At 40.6% G+C, this 21,200-nt stretch overlaps 1 protein-coding gene across 6 annotated transcripts in view, besides 3 other annotated features; it reads right to left on the minus strand.

Annotated features, from left to right (window-relative positions):
- Cngl (Cyclic nucleotide-gated ion channel-like) overlaps window positions 1-21,200 on the minus strand; it is a 55,215-nt gene that overhangs the window by 32,656 nt on the left and 1,359 nt on the right. For all 6 annotated transcript variants that reach the window (NM_001258761.3, NM_001258762.3, NM_167441.5 and 3 more), the window contains exon 2: window positions 1,270-2,935. In NM_001258761.3, the coding sequence (NP_001245690.1) occupies window positions 1,270-1,422 (153 nt within the window). In that variant the 5' untranslated portion in view covers window positions 1,423-2,935. The remainder of the gene's footprint in view (window positions 1-1,269; window positions 2,936-21,200) is intronic.
- Window positions 3,281-4,736: a mobile genetic element.
- Window positions 14,527-14,947: a mobile genetic element.
- Window positions 17,034-17,409: a mobile genetic element.

Consider the following 21,200-nt stretch of genomic DNA (forward strand, 5'->3'; position numbering starts at 1 on the left):
GAGTTGGTGGCAAGATGTAAACTTTTCATGATTGAGCCTTGATTTTCTTTAATGGCTTTTACGCAATTTACCACCCAATGGCTAACTTGCGCCGCAAAACTATTCGGTCGTGCTCTCAGAACAAATTAAATAACTTTTGGTCAGTTTATCGCAATTTTAATGAATATTCATGCTGATCTAGGACCCTCGTTTCATTGTATCCTCTTTATGTTTGAAATTCAGGTAACGAGCTTAACGAAGTTGTTTAAAATGATTTGCACAATGCTGATGAAATTTTCCTAAATTTCCATTAAAATGCAAGCTTGTTTCATATATATGCATATATATCTATGGTTTTCCGTTTGCTAGCTCAACAACATAAGGTTTTTTCCGGATTACTTTTCATCTACTTATTTGCCCCCTTTTGGTTTAATGAAAACCAGGCTGCATTTTATGTATATTTTCGCAAATCGTATATTTGACAATGGTTTCATATTTGGCAACTTTAAAACGTAAGCCAGCACTCTTAAAATATTATTTTTACAGTTTGCCGGATTATATTGCATCTGCTGATATGGTTATGTGTTTTTCTTTCTATTTAATAAAAATCCAGGCTGCATTTCATGGCAATTTTCCCAAATGGATTTCCAATATTTATTTGCAAGCTGCTTCCGACTACGATTTTAACCAATGGCTATAGCCTCAATTCCTTTTAATACACCCATGTTTGCACTGCCTCCCCCCCTTGGAAAGCAATATCATTAAAATGTAGCTATCGCCACCATGGCCATGGACATAACAGTAAAACTCATAATCAAAAATGTTTAAGTTTTATGCCTTTGTTTGTCACACAACATTAATGAGCAGAAAAGGGCGGCAGTCATGAGATTGGACGAAATGTGCCTAAAATGGGGGAGCAAAAGGGCGAAACTATAGGATATACACACAAAGTGTGAAGGATTAATCATTCTGAGGAATAAAGTATAACATAAAAATTAACTATAGTTCATAACATGGAAAGCAAAAATTAGAAAGAACCTCAAAAGGTGGCATACTACACATCACTGTTTCTTGCAGTGTAACTTGGAATACGTAACTGAAACACGAGCTGCCTAAGAGTGACAGAGATTGTCCTTCTGGGAAACCAAAATCGGAATCAAAATCGGACTGCTCTGTACGGAAATGTAAGAGTGCAGCGTTGGCAGGATGTGGGGGGGCCAGGGACTCAGGGACATCACGAACATCATGAGCATCATGGACACCATGGACGCCATGCACTAGGACACTCACCGTATATAGGCCCGTTGCAGTGGCCCCCGACGACGAGGAGGATGCCGCTGCCGCTCCAGTGCTGCCGTAGTTGAGCTGTGAGTGATAGCCGCTGGAGAGGATCTTCTTGTGTGCGGATGCATGCGCCCGATACGCGCTCACGCTCAGTTTCATCCTGACATCCACTCAGCCACTCCCACCGCCCGCCGCCCACGCCAGCGATACGTGGGCGTGTCCCAAGTCCGTGTGGCCGCTGTTGCCGCTGCTCCTCGAAATGTATCTGTAGCTGCAGCTGTATCTTAATATGTGTCTGTATATCTGTAGCTTGTATCTGTGTGTGTGTGTGTGTTTCGTTCTATGCAGCTGAATGTGTGTGTGTGTCTGTGTGTGGGGGGGCGCGGGCGTTGGCGTTACCGTGGGCGTGGCCGGCTGACTGCTACCGCCGATGTTGCAGCTTCAATTGCTGTTGCTTGTGCCACTTGTGTTGCTGTTGCAGCTTTAATCGCAGTTGCTGCTGCTGCTTCAGTTGCTGCTGCTGCTTCAGTTGCTGCGGTTTTAGTTGATTTTATTGCAATTATTGCTGATGCTGCAGGTTTTGCAGCTCTTGATGCTCTTGTTGCGCTGCTGCTGCTAATGCTGTTTTTATTAATGCTGCTGCTGCTCCTCCGGCGTCTATGCAATATTTTAGCGAAGCTGCTGATGGTGCTGCTGCTGCAGGTGTTGCTGCTGCTATTCCTTGCCACTATTGTTACAGTTATTATTTATGCTGCTGCTATTGTTGTTGCTCCTTCCGCTGTTTTTGTCACTTTCAGCGGCTGCTGCTTTTGTTGCCGCTGTCGCTTTCAAGTTGCGTTGAATTGGGCTTAATTGAGTGCCCACAGGCGTCTGACGATGACGACAAGGACAACGAGGGCGACACCGTTCTCGAACGGGGGGCGTGGCAGCAGCAGGAGCAGCACGAGTAGGGTTGGATGGTAGCGTGTTTCGTGGCCCAAAGAGCGCACACACAAAGCAAACTTTTTATTGCCGCCTTCGGTGGCGTTGCCGTTTCTGTTTCAGTTGCTGTTGGTATTTCTGGTCCTGATGCGGAACAAAGACAAAGGTCCCGGCGATGATGGACTGGTGGTGGCCGGGCTCCAAGGCAACCAGGACGAATTCGGGGGTCCTTCGTGGGCAGCGCTGCTCAGTTTTAGTTGGCCATAAACGATGGAGTGGCCATTGAGGCATGTAGATGGCTTTTTTTTTTTTTGTTGGTTGTTCGGTGACTCTCTGTGCTGTATCCTTGTCTTCTTGGCTGTGTGTGTGTGTGCGTGTGATGGGGCTGGCCAGGGGGCGTGGCTGCAGTACCGTTGTCAAGCTCTCTCTCCCTGGAGGATCCTTCCCTGTGTTCGCTTTTAATTGTTTGTAATTTGGTTTTTAGTGCTGTATGGTTGCGCTCGTTTGAATTTGTTGTTGTTGCTTTTGGTGCTGTCGTGTCCTTTGTTCTTATGCTCGCTGTTGTTGTAGTGCTCCTGCTTGTTGTTGATGCTGTTTTTATTGTTGTTGTTGTTGTAGTTGGTGTTGCTGTTGTTGTTGTTGTTGTTGGTGTTATTGTTGTTAAGGCCTCATGTCACTTTAGTTACAAGTATCTCTAGCTGCCGTAGCTGTCGTATCCGCTCGAAGTCTCCGTTGTTGTTGTTGTTATTGCCTGCAGGCAGGGAGGAAAACATTTAGCTAAGTAAACATTAAAGTGGAAATTAATTAAAATGTCTAACAATTTAGTTGCAAACACAACACAGCACCAGCACACACACACACACACACTTACACGCACACACACACACACACACACACACACACACAGTGGCACACAAGCACATCATTAAGTGTTTCGCACCGAAACGATTTAGTTTTCAACAAATTCCAAGAAGCAAAAGTCGTTTAAAGGGCAACCACATCGGCATTTGCCCCAGCACACAAATACACAGGGAAAAAGGGGTGTTAGGTTCGGAATACAAAGCCAAGTGGAATCTTAGGAATTCGACACTATATACAGTATAATTCGCTTAGCTGCCTCGAGTACTTTGCACAATGCCTCGATGCAGGTAACTTAAAAATGCAGCTAACTTAATTTTTTTTTTTAAAGGAAAAATAAAGAATTTATTTCTTTATAACAATGTTAAACATAAAAGGAACTGATAATTTCATTCTTAATGATAAGTAAGATCGACATATAAATTTAAGTGATGGTGAATTGATTAAAACACTTTTTAAAACTAACTTAAAAATAGTCAGTAATTTTTTTTTGCAATACAGCTGAGTTTATATGTAAATTAAACAGCTTGTCTTCCATAGAATTCAAGTTTTGCAAAAACTCATCATTATTGTTTCGCATAAAAATGGACTTTAAAGCCTTAATTGCTGCAAACCCATCCTTAAAAGTAGGACGCTCAGTATCGTCCACATCTTCATCACTATGGCTTTCTTCGTTATCGCTGGTTTTTGCATCTTGAACTAAAGAGCGCACGATTTCATCATCATCTAATTGACCATGGCAAGCCTCATCTGCATCAACATTGGCATATTCATTCCAATTAATATTCGATACAATGTCAACTTCTACGCATTGTTTGTCTTTTTCAGCAATGGTGTCTTCATTTTCAAAACTGAACTTAAATCCTTCTGGGTTATAACCTTTAAGCAATCCTGGCAAAATATCATTTTTGTACTCATTTGCTGATACGGAATCATTTGTAGCAGTTTCGCCGTGTATTTTGCCATACTTTATATTGTGGCGCTTGCGCCAGCGCCAAAGCCAGCTGGCGTCAGGTTCAAAGGCGTCGTTAAATTTTTGGCAAAATTCTTTCGCTTTTGCTAATATGACGTGCCGGTCAAGAATTACGTTCTTTGATTCCTGCTGTCCGAACCAAATGTATAAGGCTTCTTCTACTAAGTCGTGCGCTCCTTTTCTTTGACGCTTTCTTTTTAAACCTGACGCGGCCACAGCTTCATGAATTTCATTTGTTTTTTGTAAAATGCGGTTGACTGTGGATCTGTCGCATTTGAACTTGGCACAAATTTCCTTTTTGTCCACTTTGTTGGTCACTAACTCGATTATTTGAAGCTTTTCCTTTAGTGTTAGTCCAACGACACGCTTTGTTTTACCCATTTTAATAACTTTGTGTCATAAGAAACAAAAACACAAAAATCACGATCAAAGCAAAAACAAAAACGGACATGCGCAGATACTGAAACGAGTTGGCATTCTTGCCATCTTTTAGATATGCAAAAATGATTCATAGATGGCGCAGCTAACTTTGATGATATTCATTGAAATTGGCAAAAAAAACAGCTGATATGATGCACTTAAGTTAAAAAGGCTGTTATCTGCGATGCAGCAAACGTATGAATTTTCGTACAAATTTTCTATTCACACAAAAAAATGGAAAAATAATGCAGATATCTTGCCGATGCAGCTAACTATCGATGCAGCTAAGCGAATTATACTGTAATTAAAACATGAGAAAGTAAGGAAGCTAAGGTAGGTTTTACAAAAGCTTGAAATATTCATTTAAATTTTAGTTTAATCGAAATGCAATACAAATGCTTCCAGTTTCTTAGTGCTTATGTTTTTATAGTTGTATTTAATATATAATATTCTCCTTAATATAGCCTAATGATGATAGATTCCCAATCAATTTTGTTTAAGCCTCGAAATGAACTCAATAATTCTAAAAGCTCCCCTTAATTTTTGGGCAAATAAATCAAAGATGAGATGGAATTGAATGGAATCGAATGGAATGTGCTGGCGGACAAAGGTGAGTTTCGGTGGGTCAGCTCAAAGTTCATTAACTTTGCGGCAAGTTTGATTTGCGTGTAATTGAACCTTTCGCACGGACAAGTTGGCCAACTATCCAGCCACCGTGATTGATGGCCAATGATTGACGGGGTTGCGTTCGAGATGTGGAGGGTGGGGGAATGGGGACTGGAAATTATCTAATTAGTGATAGCTACTTGACCCCAATCAATCATTTTGTTCGGCACTAGATCGGGTTGTCAATTGGTTAAGCTGTATACGTAGCTATTATCTGATGAGTGGCAATACTTAATAAAATATCAATATATATATATATATATAGTATAGTTTTCCACTGAATCACTTTAAATCAATAAATTATTCAATAAATATGTACTTTTTCTGACATTTGCATAAAAAAACATTTATAGCTTTTGCAAAAGATACGTCAAATCATCAATTAAGATCTCAATTGGAAATCATTGAATGTTTGACACACTTTTCTAATGAATTACAATCCCTGGCCAAATCGAGCGTAAAGTAATCGGAATTCGTTATTCAACTGTTGAGTCGCCTTCAAAGCCCGAATCCCTATTCCATATCGTGGGAAACTCCATTATTTAGCTATCAATCGGGCATCATTGCCCATTCACTGACGCACTTACTCGCTCATTCGTTCATTCGCCAAACTCAAACAAACACTCAACATTCACTTGGCATTCACTCGGCATTCATTACATAGACAATGCCGCACTTTATGCCCCTCGGAAACGGATTAATGTTACTGCCACCGACGGACCAATGGTTTTCCTCGTTTATTAGGGCGGATTTTCTGGGTGAACATGGAATTTTGTGTCTCCAGGAGACTGTAAGCAAGTCGCAAATGTAAATCATCACAAAAAGTATGAGTGGAATCGCCGCGAGTATCAGATATTGTCGGTCGATTTCAGCGGATTTACATTTTTCCATGGTCGCTGAGGAAGTTGAGAGTGTAGGGAAAGTAGGTTGAAGCCAGAAACTGGTTTCGCAGACAGGATACGCCGATTGGCCATTAAACTCGAGCAATTACAACGCTGAATCTGTAAAGCCAAAGGCAAACATTCAATAAAGACTGTAAACTGAATAAACGAAGATGGAGAAACAGGCACCTGACTTCTCCATGCCTTTTTTACACTGTCACAGTATTTGCGGGCAGTTTTAAAAATTTGCTAAACAAAAAGTGTATTTTAATACGACAGCTTCCTTGAAAACTATTTACAAAAGTGTCAGAGGAATTAAAAAAAAAAATATATATCTAACATATATATTCCGAAACTAGAAACTTTTGTTGTAGTGTATTGGCAGGCTTTTAATTCATCTCGAAGAGTCGATGGATTGCACCTGTTGGCATCTTATATACACAACGATGGCACATAAAATGTAATTATAAAGCATTCAAACATCCGCAGAGGGGCTTTCAAGGAGGCTGTAGTGGTGGAGTAGGAGGAGGTCAGAGGTCGCTGGGAAAATCGGGGGAGGTGAAAACAAAGTAAGAGACTTAACACTTTGTGCGAACGCTTAACCAGCTTAAGGAGCCAGGGAGCCCAAGGATCCAAAGGAGCCAAGGAGCCGCTGCAAGTTTTATGAGCTTTTGCCTGGTCAGACAGTGAGGCAGTGCCCATCGGCAATCTATAGGCTATATATATAGCATATATATATATATATGCCGCCTTATACATACATATACCGGTTATATATACATACATATATCTCTGTGTATTTGCGCATTTTTCTACATAAAACTCAATGAAGCATCCACCGACTGTCGGGGAGATAAAGAAGAAACTGGCAGCGGCTGCTGCTGCTGCTGCTGCTCCTGCTGATGCTGATGTGGCTCATTCCCTTTCCACTTCGCCTTCGCCGCCCCTGCCGATTTCAATTTCAAAATGTACGCTCCATTGGGCAGTGAAGACACCCCAAGCCCAGCGACCCACTGCACCCCCTTGTGGCCACAAGCACACACAAAAAGTGACATTAAAAAATGGTAGCCACTTGTCAGGACGAAGGAGCACAAGGAGCGTCCAAAGGAGGGGAATATTTATCAAAAACTTATCGAGAAAGCGTTGTTGCCATCGCCACAGTGGCAGTCAGCGGCGGGGTCACGCGGCGTATGCGTTATGTAAAATACATTCATATTTTAAAGTCCCGGCCAGCGAGAAATCAACAAAAAAAAGCGCCGAAGCATTTTGATTGGTTTTTCGGTGGTTAATTAAAGGACACGTGTCCCGATTCGACATTAAAATGCATGACATTTTCTATTTCTATTTCTCCCTTCGGTTTTTTATTCCTGTCTATTTTTTTTATACTTTGGCTACGCGTCAGCTAGGGAATTTAAATTATGAGCGATGTTTGTTGAATTGACAGCAGCGAGTAGCTACAGTGGTGGCCAAGAAAATAGTGCAAGATGTAAATGATTGTTTTTAATGTTAAAAATTATTAAAGAATAGAAGTTATAAATTTTTACTTTATTTCTACTATATGTTATTCTTTAAATAACTCCAAAACACAGCGAGAAGTATTGATGACAGAAAAAAACACATATATGATATACATGTAGTTAGATGTGTATCTAAATAGGGCAATGATAAATCTAGCAACAAAATACAATACTCTGCGTTCGCTTGACCCACATTTCGCTTGAAAGTTCTTTTATTTTTCTTTATTCGAGCCAATTGCGATTTCAGTTAGGTAAGAACTTGCCCAGATTGTATTTTGTCCTTTTATTTATCTTATGTTTTTCTTTCTTTTCCTTGGTGCGTGGTCCTTTCGCAGTTTTCTTTTCGTTTTTTTTTTGTTTTGCCAAGCAATCCCTTATCAACGATTATGTCAAATGTTTGGCCACTAAGTAGCCAAGCTGCTGTCCACTAGGCTCGTCCTTTGTCCTTTTTTCTCTCATTTTTTTTTTTTGTTGTTCTGTCTTAAGACCGCAACAAGGAGAGAACAGAATGGCGGAAGACTGAAAACATCGGCCGCGTATGTTATGAATATGAAGTTTTAGGCTGGCCAAAGCCAAATGTTGCCATTGCCATGCATATAGCCGGACTTAAGTGAATCCGTGGGGAATCCTTGGGTTTGGGATTTGGAGTAGGTCAAGCAGCTGCTGCTCTTCCGTTCCGGCTTTCCATCCACCCGGCCTTACTACACCATACCATCCCCTTTCCACCGCTCCGGAAGAGCATGGTCATGTAAATTTTGTAAACTGAGCCGCAGCATAAATTAGGATGGGGCCAGATTTGCATGAAAGAGCATCGCCATGGATGAGCCCCTCAATACCATTTCGTCATCATCTTGTCCTTTAGGGCACAATGTGTTGCCCATCGGGTGACGACTATGTGCTACCCACCTGATAATATGATTAATATCGTTTGTATGTTTGTCCAAAATCCATAACAAAATGCAGCACATATAGATAGATTTATAATGCGATTTATGGTAACAGTAAGCACACAGAAAGTACAAAACATAATGCCCACTAAGTCCAAAATCAACATTATTTCGACTCGGAAAAAGTGACCAATAATAGCCGTTGAAAATTTATATTTTCGCACGTCCGGTTTTTTGTGCAATTTGCGGCAAGAAAAAAACACAAATAAAGTATATATTTATGTCCAGAATGATACGCAATTGTTATGGCAGAGCTAATAATAGTCGATGTGTCGTCTTTTATACGCACAGCAAATGTTTGAGTTGTGAATAATAATGCAGGTTTTGCCGGCCAGAAATTGCAAAGCTTATGGCCAATTTATATAATTTTTTTTTTTTCTTTAGCCATTGTGTGCCAAGCAAAGTGAAAAAATTTGCAATTTACAGAAATCGTGTTGGAAGAGATTTTAATTAAATTGCGATAGAAATTAACACAAAGTTTGTGACAATGGAACGGATAAGACAATGAAGCACAGATAATATTAATTACAAACACATTTCTAAGTGGATTAAAGATTTAATAGGATTGTGCTTGATTACAATACGATTACTATCAAATGGAGAATACCTAGAAAAAAAAAAACAAGATATATATATTTTGATACCAGATATATCTTCGACAAAGCATAATCGCCGTCGAATCGAGGATACCCTCGATAATCAGGCTGCTTGAGGTGGGACTTTGGTTATGCGTTTTGGCTTTCAGGCAGCTCGTTACGTGGATTGCCTCATGCATAAACATGACACTCAGTCAACGCCAGCGTGGGTGACGCTCTCATCCTTTATCCTGCTTTCTTCATCCAGCCCATTGCCATGCCAGTCCGCTTCGTTCCACTCTCGAGATGGAGCAATTTGTGCCTCTGTGATTTTGTATCAATTGCCACGGCGGGTGCCGTCGGGGAATTGCTCATACGCCGCGTAAGCCGGCAGCGTAATAAATTCGCTGGTAGATGTGGCACCTCTTAAACCGATTTATTTATCGCCCGGCCAGAAAACCTAAAAAACCAAAAACCCTTGCCATTCAGCCAGACAGACACACGCACACACTCGCAATAATAAAGGTCATATATCAGGCGGAGTCGGCAAAGGACTTCATGTCTTCCTGTTTGTCTTGAATTCGAATCGGGGATTGCCTGCTGGTGATTTATATCACCCAACCAGCCAACCCACCAACCAACCAACCCACCAACCAACCAAGCAACCAACCAAGGCGATATAAAGGAAACCCTTTGGAGACTATATATGCAAATAAGCCGGATGAGAGGAAGCGAGAGAAGCTGCGTGAAATTCAATTAAAAGAAAACTGTTTTCTGTTTTCCCTGTGAAAGGAATAACGCAATTACGACAGAGGTAGACGACAAGCTCATCCTTTTTTGCCTTCAAGCCGGGCATATAAACCCATAACCAAAAGCAATAAAATTATTAAGCCACACAAAGACACACACACATACGCACACACAAATATACTCAGGGTGAAAAGCAAGAGACCGAGTGAATAAAGTGAACTCTGGGGAAATGAGGGCACACATCACGGATCCGGGATCCTCCTGCATGAAACATGATGCAATGAACGCAATCACCAGGCATTATCATCTCCACCATCGTCTCCCCCAAGGCAAAGTGAAAAATCATTCGCCGAGACGTTGAATTTTTAATGCACTTTGGCTCTCGATTTTTGCGGCTTGCGACTCCTGCTGGCTCCTGGCTCCTGAATCCGGTGTCCTGTCTCCTGAATTCTGGCTCCTCGGATGCGGATGCGGATGTCTAGATGCGATGGCACTTTTAGTGCTCGACTCTGGCTTACGTAATCATCGACTCCACGAAGTTTGCTTTATTCTGGGCCACCTGCTTGTATGAATGCGAATGCTGAGCTAGTTAGCATTCGAATTGCTTCACCCGGCGTATACGTAATGCGGCGCTTTCTTCTACGAAATTACTATGCGACCCACTAGGCGCGTATGCGTAACAACATTCCGGCCACACAAATTGCCAGGCATAAATTTCGAACGAACTTAACTTTTGGTCCTTTAAATTTCGTTTGGCCTATGTTGATTTCATGGAATTCATTTGTCTGTCTTTAATAAGGAAATGAGATCATTTACAAAAACCAACTCAACAGGGCGTATACGTAATGTATGGGCAGCTAGGAGTGCAGAAGAGACAGTCGTAAACACATTTTGCCAAAAAGGTGTTTCATCTTTACAGAGTTGGTTCCTAATAGGGTTATACAATTTTCCCAGGAAGCTAGACAGAAATACATTTCTGCCGAACTGAAAGGCACATGTAATGTAGCAAATGTACAGAAATCATTCATTTTCATTCCAAGTAAATTTCACATTTTTGATTTAGTATATTCTTGTGCTTGCATATTATGTATGTAAGGAAAGATCTATCAAATTGAATGAGGCATCTCTTAAGACTCTAAGTTTCTGCCCAAGTGCAAGTGATTAATTAGTTCAATCAGCAATCCTGAGCGGCTAAATCCATTGTCCAGAGATTCGCTAGCGACTGTGGAATGGATGGGATCGATTTAACGCCGTTTGCAGCTGAAATCGTTCGATAGGCGATAGTGGCAATCGCTGCAATTACCTATCGGCGTCGTCGTCGGCGAGTGGGTGGTGCTGATTTAAGGACCCGCGCCCACAGGCCTTGCTCCAAATGTGCGCTGGCTTGTCGACTGGCAAGGACCGAGGACCAAGGACCTGCTGCCTGCCTGGCTCAACAATTTTTCAATGTCGGAACTTTTCTGTCGCTCCTGCTACTTTTTCTGTTGCTTGAGCGGCCACCTTTTCAGCCGCGAGTTTGAAAAATTGAAAAACGTTTTAATGGCAGCGGCAATGGAAATTAATGGCCATGCTGTTGGTGGCTGCCAGTTGGCGGGCATTTAATTTTGCTCAATCGCATCGTAGTGCCGTATTACGCATACGCCGCGTGTTCGCAGCCGAGTTAATGCAATTTGGTGGCGAATGCCGGCGAAAATAGGGCGGAGAGAGGGGCGTGGATTAGCCTGAATTGGCTTAACAATGCACAGGCCGGGATAATAAAGAATCCCACAGGACACTTCGCTACGATAACGATAAATTACAAAGGGGAATTGCAGTCGGCTTCATTTAAGTTCAAAGCTTGGCTAAAATAATATTACTTGGCAAAGGAAATTTGCAGGAATAGCAATAATATTTATAGAATGTAAATGATATATCATTATTATGAAACAAATGTTATTCAATCATGTTGCGTGCATTTAAAATTCCCAGCAATTACTTTCAACTGCAGCTATTTTTACTTAAAACTCTACTTTATAGTTGGAAAGTCATAACAAAGTGTCAAACTTTCAAAGGCTTTTATTTTTAAGCCAACTTTGCAATGAAACGGAATGGCTTTTAGTCAATCGTTTAGTGTGCGCATCTGAATCTGATTGTGTTAATCAAAATGAAAGTGTGCTATCAACACATAAAATACAATTAAAATCCTTTGAATTTAATAAAAGCGACTGCCAAAAGCCCATAAAAACGGATTTCATTTATTTAGCAGCTATATTAAATATTTCAGAGCCATGTGCAAAATGCCAAAAAGAATGAAAACGTAACGAATTGTGGCGAAAAATGCAAAAACCAAGGACGTTTACAAAAAAATAGAAAAAGTAGCCCATAAAATATGCATGCCAGAAATGGCTCGTCTATCTTTAGCCCAAAAAGCAAAATGTATGTATTTTAAAGCCAATTGATTTTTCGCCGATATTTTGGGCTAACAAAACAATCGCATAAATAAGTTATTGACAGCTACAGATTCGTTTGCCGTCTTTTCATTGAGAATTTGATAATCCAATTCAACGCACAATGGCAGCCCAACATCCGCCCGTCACTTTCAACTAATTTGCACACACACACACTCACTCACTCAAACACGCGTTAACCCATTTCCTGGCCGCCATATTCGTTTTCATTCTCAGTTCATTTTGAGTTCATTTTAAGTTTCACTTTCATTCACCCCGACATACACCTCAAATTGGATTGGCCCCGTCCTAATGCCTTTGCACTTCATTGCAGCGCTAAGTCACAAAAAAAAAAAGGAAGGAAGGAAGGAAGGAGGGGAAAAAGGTGCCGAAAGCATAAGCAGCATAATTATTTAACGCCTTGCATCAATCAACTTTTATCTGGCCGTGAAGTGTTAGCTAATGAGCTTAAATATTTAATTAAGGCAAATAAAATCCGGCTTCGCGACGAAGGGAGGTGAGGATGCGTATGTGTGTGTGTGTTCGTAAGAAGCATATTTTCGCACCCACAGAGAGCGGCACGCACACACATAATTGGCATCAACTCGTTCGCAGGACCAATTTTTGTCCTTCTCATCCTACGCCTGTCAATCCCAATTCATATGATGAACGGCTGGAAGGGGGGGAGGGGGGTTGGGTTGCGAGAAGGGTAGGATGAACGGTGGGCGGGGCCAGGTCACAGTTAGTCAGTCAGTCAGTCAGGACCCCCGCATGTGCGTCAAATTACTTCCGCTGGATTTGAATTTGTTGTTAAGGCTGGCGACACAACACTTGAAGAAATAAGAAGTTCCGCTCCTTCGCATCAGCTATACATTTTGTAATGCATAAACATAGCTGACTAAATGTTTCAATGTAAAAGTTAAGGGGCGCCAATATGTTAAACATAGGTTTCGTAGTTTGGCTGCACTTTTGTATGCATTAATACTAAACTACAAAACTACAAAGTTACTCGAGTTACTTAAACTCGATTAACGATATTGTCTGACTTCAATTGAAGTATTTCACTAGCTTTTAAATGTGGGGTTAGTTACTGCAATTAGTATGATAAGTGTTTAGATGAAAAACACTCAAGTGTCATAATAAAATGTTCATTTTTCCTGGTGCAGTGAGAGGAGACTAACAGTAAGCAGCTCAAAAAAGAAAAAAGAAGGACTCAGCTGGCTGAGCTTGTTTCCATCAAATGGCGCACGCACACCCACACGCAATCACACTCACACAATTACGCGAATGACAGGAAAAGTGAGCACAATGCGCATGAAAGCGTAAAAAGCAACAGAGATGGCAAAGTGCCGCAGCAGGAAGCTGAAATGTGTATGCAATGAGCGAGGAGAGAAATGGAAAAATTATAAAATACTCGCACACACACACACACAGTGAGCAGAACCACCCAGCCACACACACACACACACATAAAGCATAGCCCAGCGAAAGGCAAATGAATGCCAATTAAGCCTACACTTGAACCCCAGCATCGTCGAAGGACGAAGGACGAAATGCGTTGAATGAAAGGCGAATTGCCGCGCACCGTCCTCGCTGGCAATCAACAAAAGACGCTCGTCGAAATAATAAATGCGTTAAAAAAGGCTAAACACACTGACACGCCAACACATACACGTGCAGTACGCACACGCATGCATACACTCGTACAATTGTGCACTGGGAGAAACTGGAACTGAAAAAGCTAGAGTCTTACAGATCAGACATTTACTGCTTCCTGTATGGTAAAAACAACTATATGTTTTTACTTAACTTAGCAGAACCTCAGTGTGTTTATCTGCAGATAAATGTATATATTATTAATGAATTTATTATGAAATTGTTTCTTATACGTTGACCTAGTTCTCTATGTTTCTCTACCAGCTCGACAGGAGTTCCAGCCCAAGATTAAGTAGCTTGTTCGAGCCCATCGATCATTATTTTGGTCGGTGTACAAGCATCCTACAGACAAGCTTACATGTTTCTCGTATTGCTCTTTCTCAGTTTTGTTTTGCCCTTTTTTTTTATTTTGAATTTTTTGTAAAATAAAAGAACACAGTGCAGGGGCGTGACGAAGTGCGTCCAAAGGTGCCCGGGCAAACTGGAGGAGCATTGTGGGGGATTTCGCAGAGAACAAGCCATCTCAAGTCAAGTCGAGGCGCAAACACAAAAGGGGAAATTGTAATAAAAATAATTGACAACTATTTGACATGCCTCATGTCCGCACACACGCAAAGGCCATCCAAACACACAGTCCACATCCTTCCCCGCCCACAAGCCCACAAAAAAAGAGAAGAGAGAATGCTATAGTCGAGTTCCCCGACTATCAGATACCCGTTACTCACTGACTTACTTACGAATTGGTAAAAAGTTTTTTTTTCAAATCGATTGAAATTTACAAGACTAATCAAAATGTGAAAAATATCAATCATCAATATCCATATGAAAAATATATCAATATCAAAAGTGTGGGCGTGGCAGTTTTGTGTGGATTGTGGGCGTTCGAGTGGGCTTGCCAACATAGGTCAACAAACTTGTCTCTAGAATCTGTCTGCTGAATCTCAACCTTCTACCCATGATAGTTTCTGAGATCTCGACTTGGCTATTGATCAAGAATATATATACTCTATATAGTCGGAAACGCTTCCTTCTGCCTATTACATACTTTTGAACGAATCTAATATACCCTTTTACTCTAAGAATAGCGGGTATAATAAGAAAAACACAGTGGGTTTCGATGGGTGGTGTTCGCATGTGTGCCTCCTCCATGGACGCCCCCAAAAAAAAGTCCCTGGTGTGCATTTACGGAGGCTTCTTCCAGTCATTTGGCTGCCCTTCGAGTGGTGATGGTTGGGGAGGCGGGGGCTATGGGGGAATCCCCCAGTCGAGACCCAACGAGTGGGCCACATTACATTATGGGTACACATGTGTGTAAAGATGATATTTCATCGGAAGCTAATTGATGGATGCTTCCCAAATTATGCCTTTCGCATTTTCAATTTTTTTTCGGGTGTTACACAAAATGTTTTATATATTTTATATTAACTAAATATATGGAGGATTGGGATATAGTACAGCGACTTGTTTTCCAATGAGAACAAGTTTCCTTAGAGACCCAAGAATGTATAGAAGTAACCTTTGAAACCGATTAGAATATCAGCTATTCAATAAATTTGCCATACATTCTCTCACAATGTCAAAGAATATATGTATATTGATTCAAGTGAATAGGGAAACTCTGGGTGAAGGGAATGGGTGATCTTATTATAGCCCTCGACCCGAGACGGAAATGTTTTTTGACCGGGATCCGTAACCCTTTTAAGACGAATCCCGTGATTGATTGCAGCTCGGCCAACTGAGGCATACAATCAATTTCTCGGCGGCAGCATAATTAAATAAAAAGTATGCAGAGAAAAATGAAAATGAAGAAACCATCAGGATTCAGTTTTGCATAGCGAAGTAAATTATGTTTGATTGATGATTCGCCGTCCGAGATGAAACAAAAAGATATCAAAAAGAAGTGAGATACAAAGGGACGAGTGGATGAGTATGTGTGGCGAACCCAATCAAAATGGAAATTAATGGTAAGGAGTGTCTGTTACACGGCAAAGCCGCCTTGCGAATGGAACACGTTCCGGCTAATAGGCACGTACCACGCGCAGTTGCCAAGATGCGGCGATAAAGCCGGCTGGCAAATGAGTTAGTTGCCGCTTTTTCTGAGGACAGCTCACGGAATGCGGAAGTGCGGAAGTGAGGAAGTTCGGAAATGCTGGCCAGAAGTCAGTCCACCCCACTTGGCCAGACAACCAGTCAACCAGCCAAGCAGTCACCCAATCACCAAGTCACCCCAGCCAGCCAAAAGGATCCAAAGGACGAAAGGACTAAGAGCAGGACCAAATGAAGACGCCTGCCCTGCTGCTTAACGAAGGTAACAACGATTTTTATGGTTCTCGGTATTTGGCTTCACGGGTAATCGAAAGTTAAGGTAAACAGACCCCCAAGCCAGCAAAAAAAAAAAAAAATAAAAAAATAACCAAAATGAAATGGGGAAGGTAAAATTCAAGTAAATGGGTAAAAGAAGTGGAGCCACAGCTAAAGTAGCTGATTTTGGGGGATGGAAAGTGCTTGTTAAAGATTTTGATATGTAGCAGATAATCGAGAAATTCAACAATTTTTTTTATATTTGGTTATCATACTTGAAATATCTGGAAGAGTAATCAAACGGGAAGATTCAATGGAAGACAAAAGCAAAATGAAACATCATATGCTTTTTCTGCACTTGCACAATTTGTTTACACGGAATTAATTTAAGCGCATTTATCTGTCTTAGTGATTACTACATCTTCTATTTGCTTGCTTTTGCCATCCATCAACTTGGCCATTATTCGCACAAAAGCGCATTGTAAAAACATGCAATGCTAAACTCTTTTCGAGAACGATCAAATCTCGTCGCTTTTTCACACATCCCCGGCGGGCTGCTTTACATTCTCGGCAGCGTAATAACATTTATAAATAATCTCTATAAAACCTTTTTCAACTTGGCATCCATTACGGACACATTTGTCCGAAGCTCCGGACCCTGGAGTCCGCACACCCGACTCGTTCGCACGAGGACACAGATCCTGGCAGACCATAAAATCAAATCAACTGAAAAGTAACAAAAAACTTGGCCAACTAAATGCAATTTATGAAAAAGCACACACTATCGGTGTCGGTGAGTTCTTAGTGTGCATGCCTGCGTGCGTGTGTGTGTGTGAGTGACAGGGTTACAATGCAGCAATGCAGTATATATATACATATAGTAACATAATATGCTTCTCATATTACGTTTACATACTTACACTAATTGTACATACAATCTTGCACATGCATAAACACATGAAACCAGTTTACATTTTTACTTACACTTAAGCGCATAATTTGTTGTGCATCCATACCGTTATTTTTCCGTTCTTTTTTGTACACATATACTGATTAGACATTCCCGTTTCTCGCGACTCACTTCGAGCCGATCAAAAACTCTGTACAGTCAGTCTTAAGCCGACAACGAAGAAATAAAGATCTAAACTAAAAAATACCTCGTGTTGATTCTTTCAAATCCGAAACTTCTTTAAAGGCGTTGATCTTAGTCAAACGACGGATCATTTGTTCGACTCGAAAAGTAAAATACGTAAGTATATATATGTACATAAATGTAAGCGTGTATTGGTGTGCCCTGAGTGCATTCTCTGCGTTGGCAGCTCATCGTTGGACTCTGTAATTTCATTAGGGCAGTAGGGCAAACACACACAGCCACAGGAGACACACACACACACACAGACACAGACACAGACACAAACACAAACACACATTCACAGGCCGAGTAGAAAAAAGCTTAGTTTAAATTTAATAGTCCTGAGTTATTCAAATTTTATGGCTACCCACGTACAATAAAATTTAACATTTATCAAAGTGTTCTTTTTAGTTATGTACAAGTCTCTTTTTATATGGTAAAATAATATTTGTAGCGCACAGTAAACTACAAACTTAAAATTATATATTCATCTATTTAGATATATATATAAATCTGCTATAAAGATAGAAGAAACCTGTTTTACGTATTTTAAAGTCTCAAAGAAAAATGTAATCATCTTGAATGATAAGGTAGGTAAATCTTTGAATTACACGTAAATCACATGTCGCTGGGCTTTTCTCTCTGTGCACAAATGCATTTAAGTTGAGCGTACACACCAACGAACAAAGTAAGGACGTGTTAAGGAGCTGAGCTCAAATTCAGTTCACTTTCACTTTGGGGCTCAAGCCGGAAATGCCACCCAGACCCCGGCATCCTTCCAACTCTCGTTCTCTCCACCCACCACGCCCCTATCGCCAGCGCGCCCCTTTTTGGGCGAGTGCCATTCAATCAATAAAGAGGGAAATCTCCGCCCGGCATGGCATAGTTTTTCATGCCAGCTGCGAATGCACGATGAAATCAAAAAGGGCTTTAACAATACTTTTCGTCTAATGCGCGTACCATATTATGTAATTGTAGGGCTCACTCACACACACACACACACACATGGGCACGCACACAGTTACAGTTTGAATGTTGTATGTGTGAGTTGTGTTGGCTTGTGTGGGGGAGAAGCACTTCATTTCTTGGCATTTCCTTTTGGCATTTCGCATAAAGAGAGACCAAGAGACGCGCACACATGGTCTTCTAGGGTTTTATTATTATTGCTGTCACACACACACACACACTACCTACACACGCAAACATGTGAAGGCAGGGAGAGCGTCCTTTACACAGATACATTCGCACTTACTAGCAAAGATGTCGTCTGCTTGCCATTGTCCTTCTTCATAGTCGGCATCTTTGGCATTTTTCTTCTGCTGTTTTCTCGCTCTCACCGTGTCGCTTTCTCCGCGCTTTCTCTCCCTGCTTTCACTTATTCTTATTCTTATTTTTCTACTTCTTCATCATCTTCTCAAGCATCCTGCGAATGCGAAAGCGAGTGTGTGTGTGTGTGTCTTACTTTTGCCGCTTCTGCTTCAGTGTTTATTTTGTGAACACATTTCGAATGTGACTGGCCGAGTGTCATTTTATTCTCTCGTTCTCTATCCCCTCCCGCCTCTCCTTCTTATCCAGTCACTCTTTTCTTCCTCTCTTTCTTATCCTTAATCTGCCAGGATTATGTGTGAGAGTGTGTGTGTTTGAGTGTGTGTGAGTGTGCAAGTGCTTGTGTCATTGCCATTAATTAAACACGTTTATGGCTCGGCCAGTCGAAAGAGAAAAGCAAAGTGGCGAAAAAAAATAAAAATAAAGTTGGCTAGGGAAACAGAAATAAAAAGAAAAGTATAAGCACACACAGGACCAAAAATAAAAGCAGCCACTTTGCACATTAAATTATCGATTATGACATTCATTCACAGCTCCGAGCAAAAATAGCATCAACAGCAAAATCAGCTGCCAATCTGGGCAAAAAAACAAAAAAAAAAACCCAGATCCTCGAAAAAGCCAAACCCTCTGCCCATCCAGCCAGCCAGCCATCCAGCTATCCAGCTATCCGGCCATCAAAGTCACAAAACGACCAGCGGCGAGCAAACAAACAAACAAACAAGCAAGCAGGCAAGCCAACATTTTCAGGCGGGCATACACGGCGTATGGGTAACGTCAGTGAGACAGTGCCGTCAATGGGGATTCCCCACGTCCATCGAATGCGTAAAGCACTGGTCAATGCGATAGTGACCACTAGAGAAGTGAACTGTGAAGTCTGCAATGCTGTTAACTTTAACTTTAACTTGTTTAGTTTACTTCTCAGAAGTGTTAGGCTTATGCGTGAAATACATTTTGTAGTGAAAAGTCATAATTTGTTCGTTTCACGCTGATTTATTTGATTTGGTATCAAGTAAATTCCTTCTGCTAAGAAAGTACATTTTCCTTTATAAAAGTGATTTATCAGTTTGAAAGTACATTACATTTGCATGATTTATGACTTTGGGTACTTCTCAAACTTACTTAACTTTAGTTAAATAAAAAGTTGTTCAAACACATTTAGTTCTGTCGTTAGTAAGCCTATTTTGTGCATTTAATTACTAGCTTATATAAAACAAACTTACGAAGCGTTTCATATTGAGTGAAATACACATTGATCCTACTATCTTGGCCAGCACTGTATGTGCCCCAGCCATGGGGAAGTGTGTGCTGCTGAGACAGGCAAATTTATATTCGACGAGCGACAAATGGCAAAATGTTGCTTGCAACAAAGCGCACTTTGCATTCCGGTCGTTTTGCGACGCCAAAAATGTACAGCGATGTGGTTATTAAATGAAAACCGGAATCGTATATCAAATTAATTAAAATGCAACCAGCGGACTGCAAACAAATACCATTGCATTGTAAATTTGACAATCCACGGAGAATTGGTATTATCTTTCGGTAGCAATCGCTAATTAAAGATTCCCAGAAGTATTGAAAGACTAGCTTAACCGCATCGTTAGTGTCACATGTATATGGACAAATTCACAGGAAAATGGTCGAGAAAAAGCCTTGAATTGCATTTTGAATCCAAACACCAATTACCAGGAATTGCAAACAAATAAATCCACAGAATTTCAATTTAAAACCATAATTAGTCAATGCCGTTGACTAATTAATTAGGAAAAAGTGGCAATTGCCAAACAAGTATTTATTTTAATTTAATAATTCAATTAATACTATAATTAATTATTTCGTTTTTTCAATTTCAATTGAAATTAAGAAGCTACTTAGTAACTGATAAATTCAATTAAATGGTGGTTAACAAGAATAGCTTTAAATATATTTAAAGAAGATATGAAAACATGGACAATTTAATAAAATATATAGTTTAAAATGAATAATTTAGGAATGTAAAAATACTAGGGCATTTAGTTTTTACAGTAAAATCTCTAAAAACAATACATTTATAACCTTTAAAAGCGATCAACTGCAACTTTCCATGGCTTTTTTTCTACTTCCAAATCCGAACTTTACAAAATCGAATAAATATGAACTAAAAATCATCATCGCTTTTCGAGTATATACATATTTTTCAACCTTTAATCCCACATCCAGAAATCCAGAAGGGGAAAGCTGTTTCGCCAAAAAAAAAACTGATGATTTTCCAAACACAACAAAGGCACACACATGAGGGCCAGAGAAATACGCAAAATTATTGCCCGCATTCCGACACAACACCCATAATCACTCAATTTTCAAGCCAACCCCTCATCAAAATTCCCAGACCCCTTTCCTCGCCAGCAAATTCTCGACTTTGAGAATGCCCATACAAGAAAATATCATTAGGAGCCCGAACTGAAAAGGGAAAACTTTATTAATAATGGAGCTAATAGAGTTTTGAGGACCAGGCCAGCCCAGTCCACACCCCCCCAAAATTGCACCCCCACCACCCCAAAAAAAAAAAAAAAAAAAAAATTACAGCCAAAGAAAAAAAATGAGGAAAGCAA

Source organism: Drosophila melanogaster, chromosome X (assembly GCF_000001215.4).
Source record: "Drosophila melanogaster chromosome X".
NCBI lineage: Eukaryota > Metazoa > Arthropoda > Insecta > Diptera > Drosophilidae > Drosophila > Drosophila melanogaster.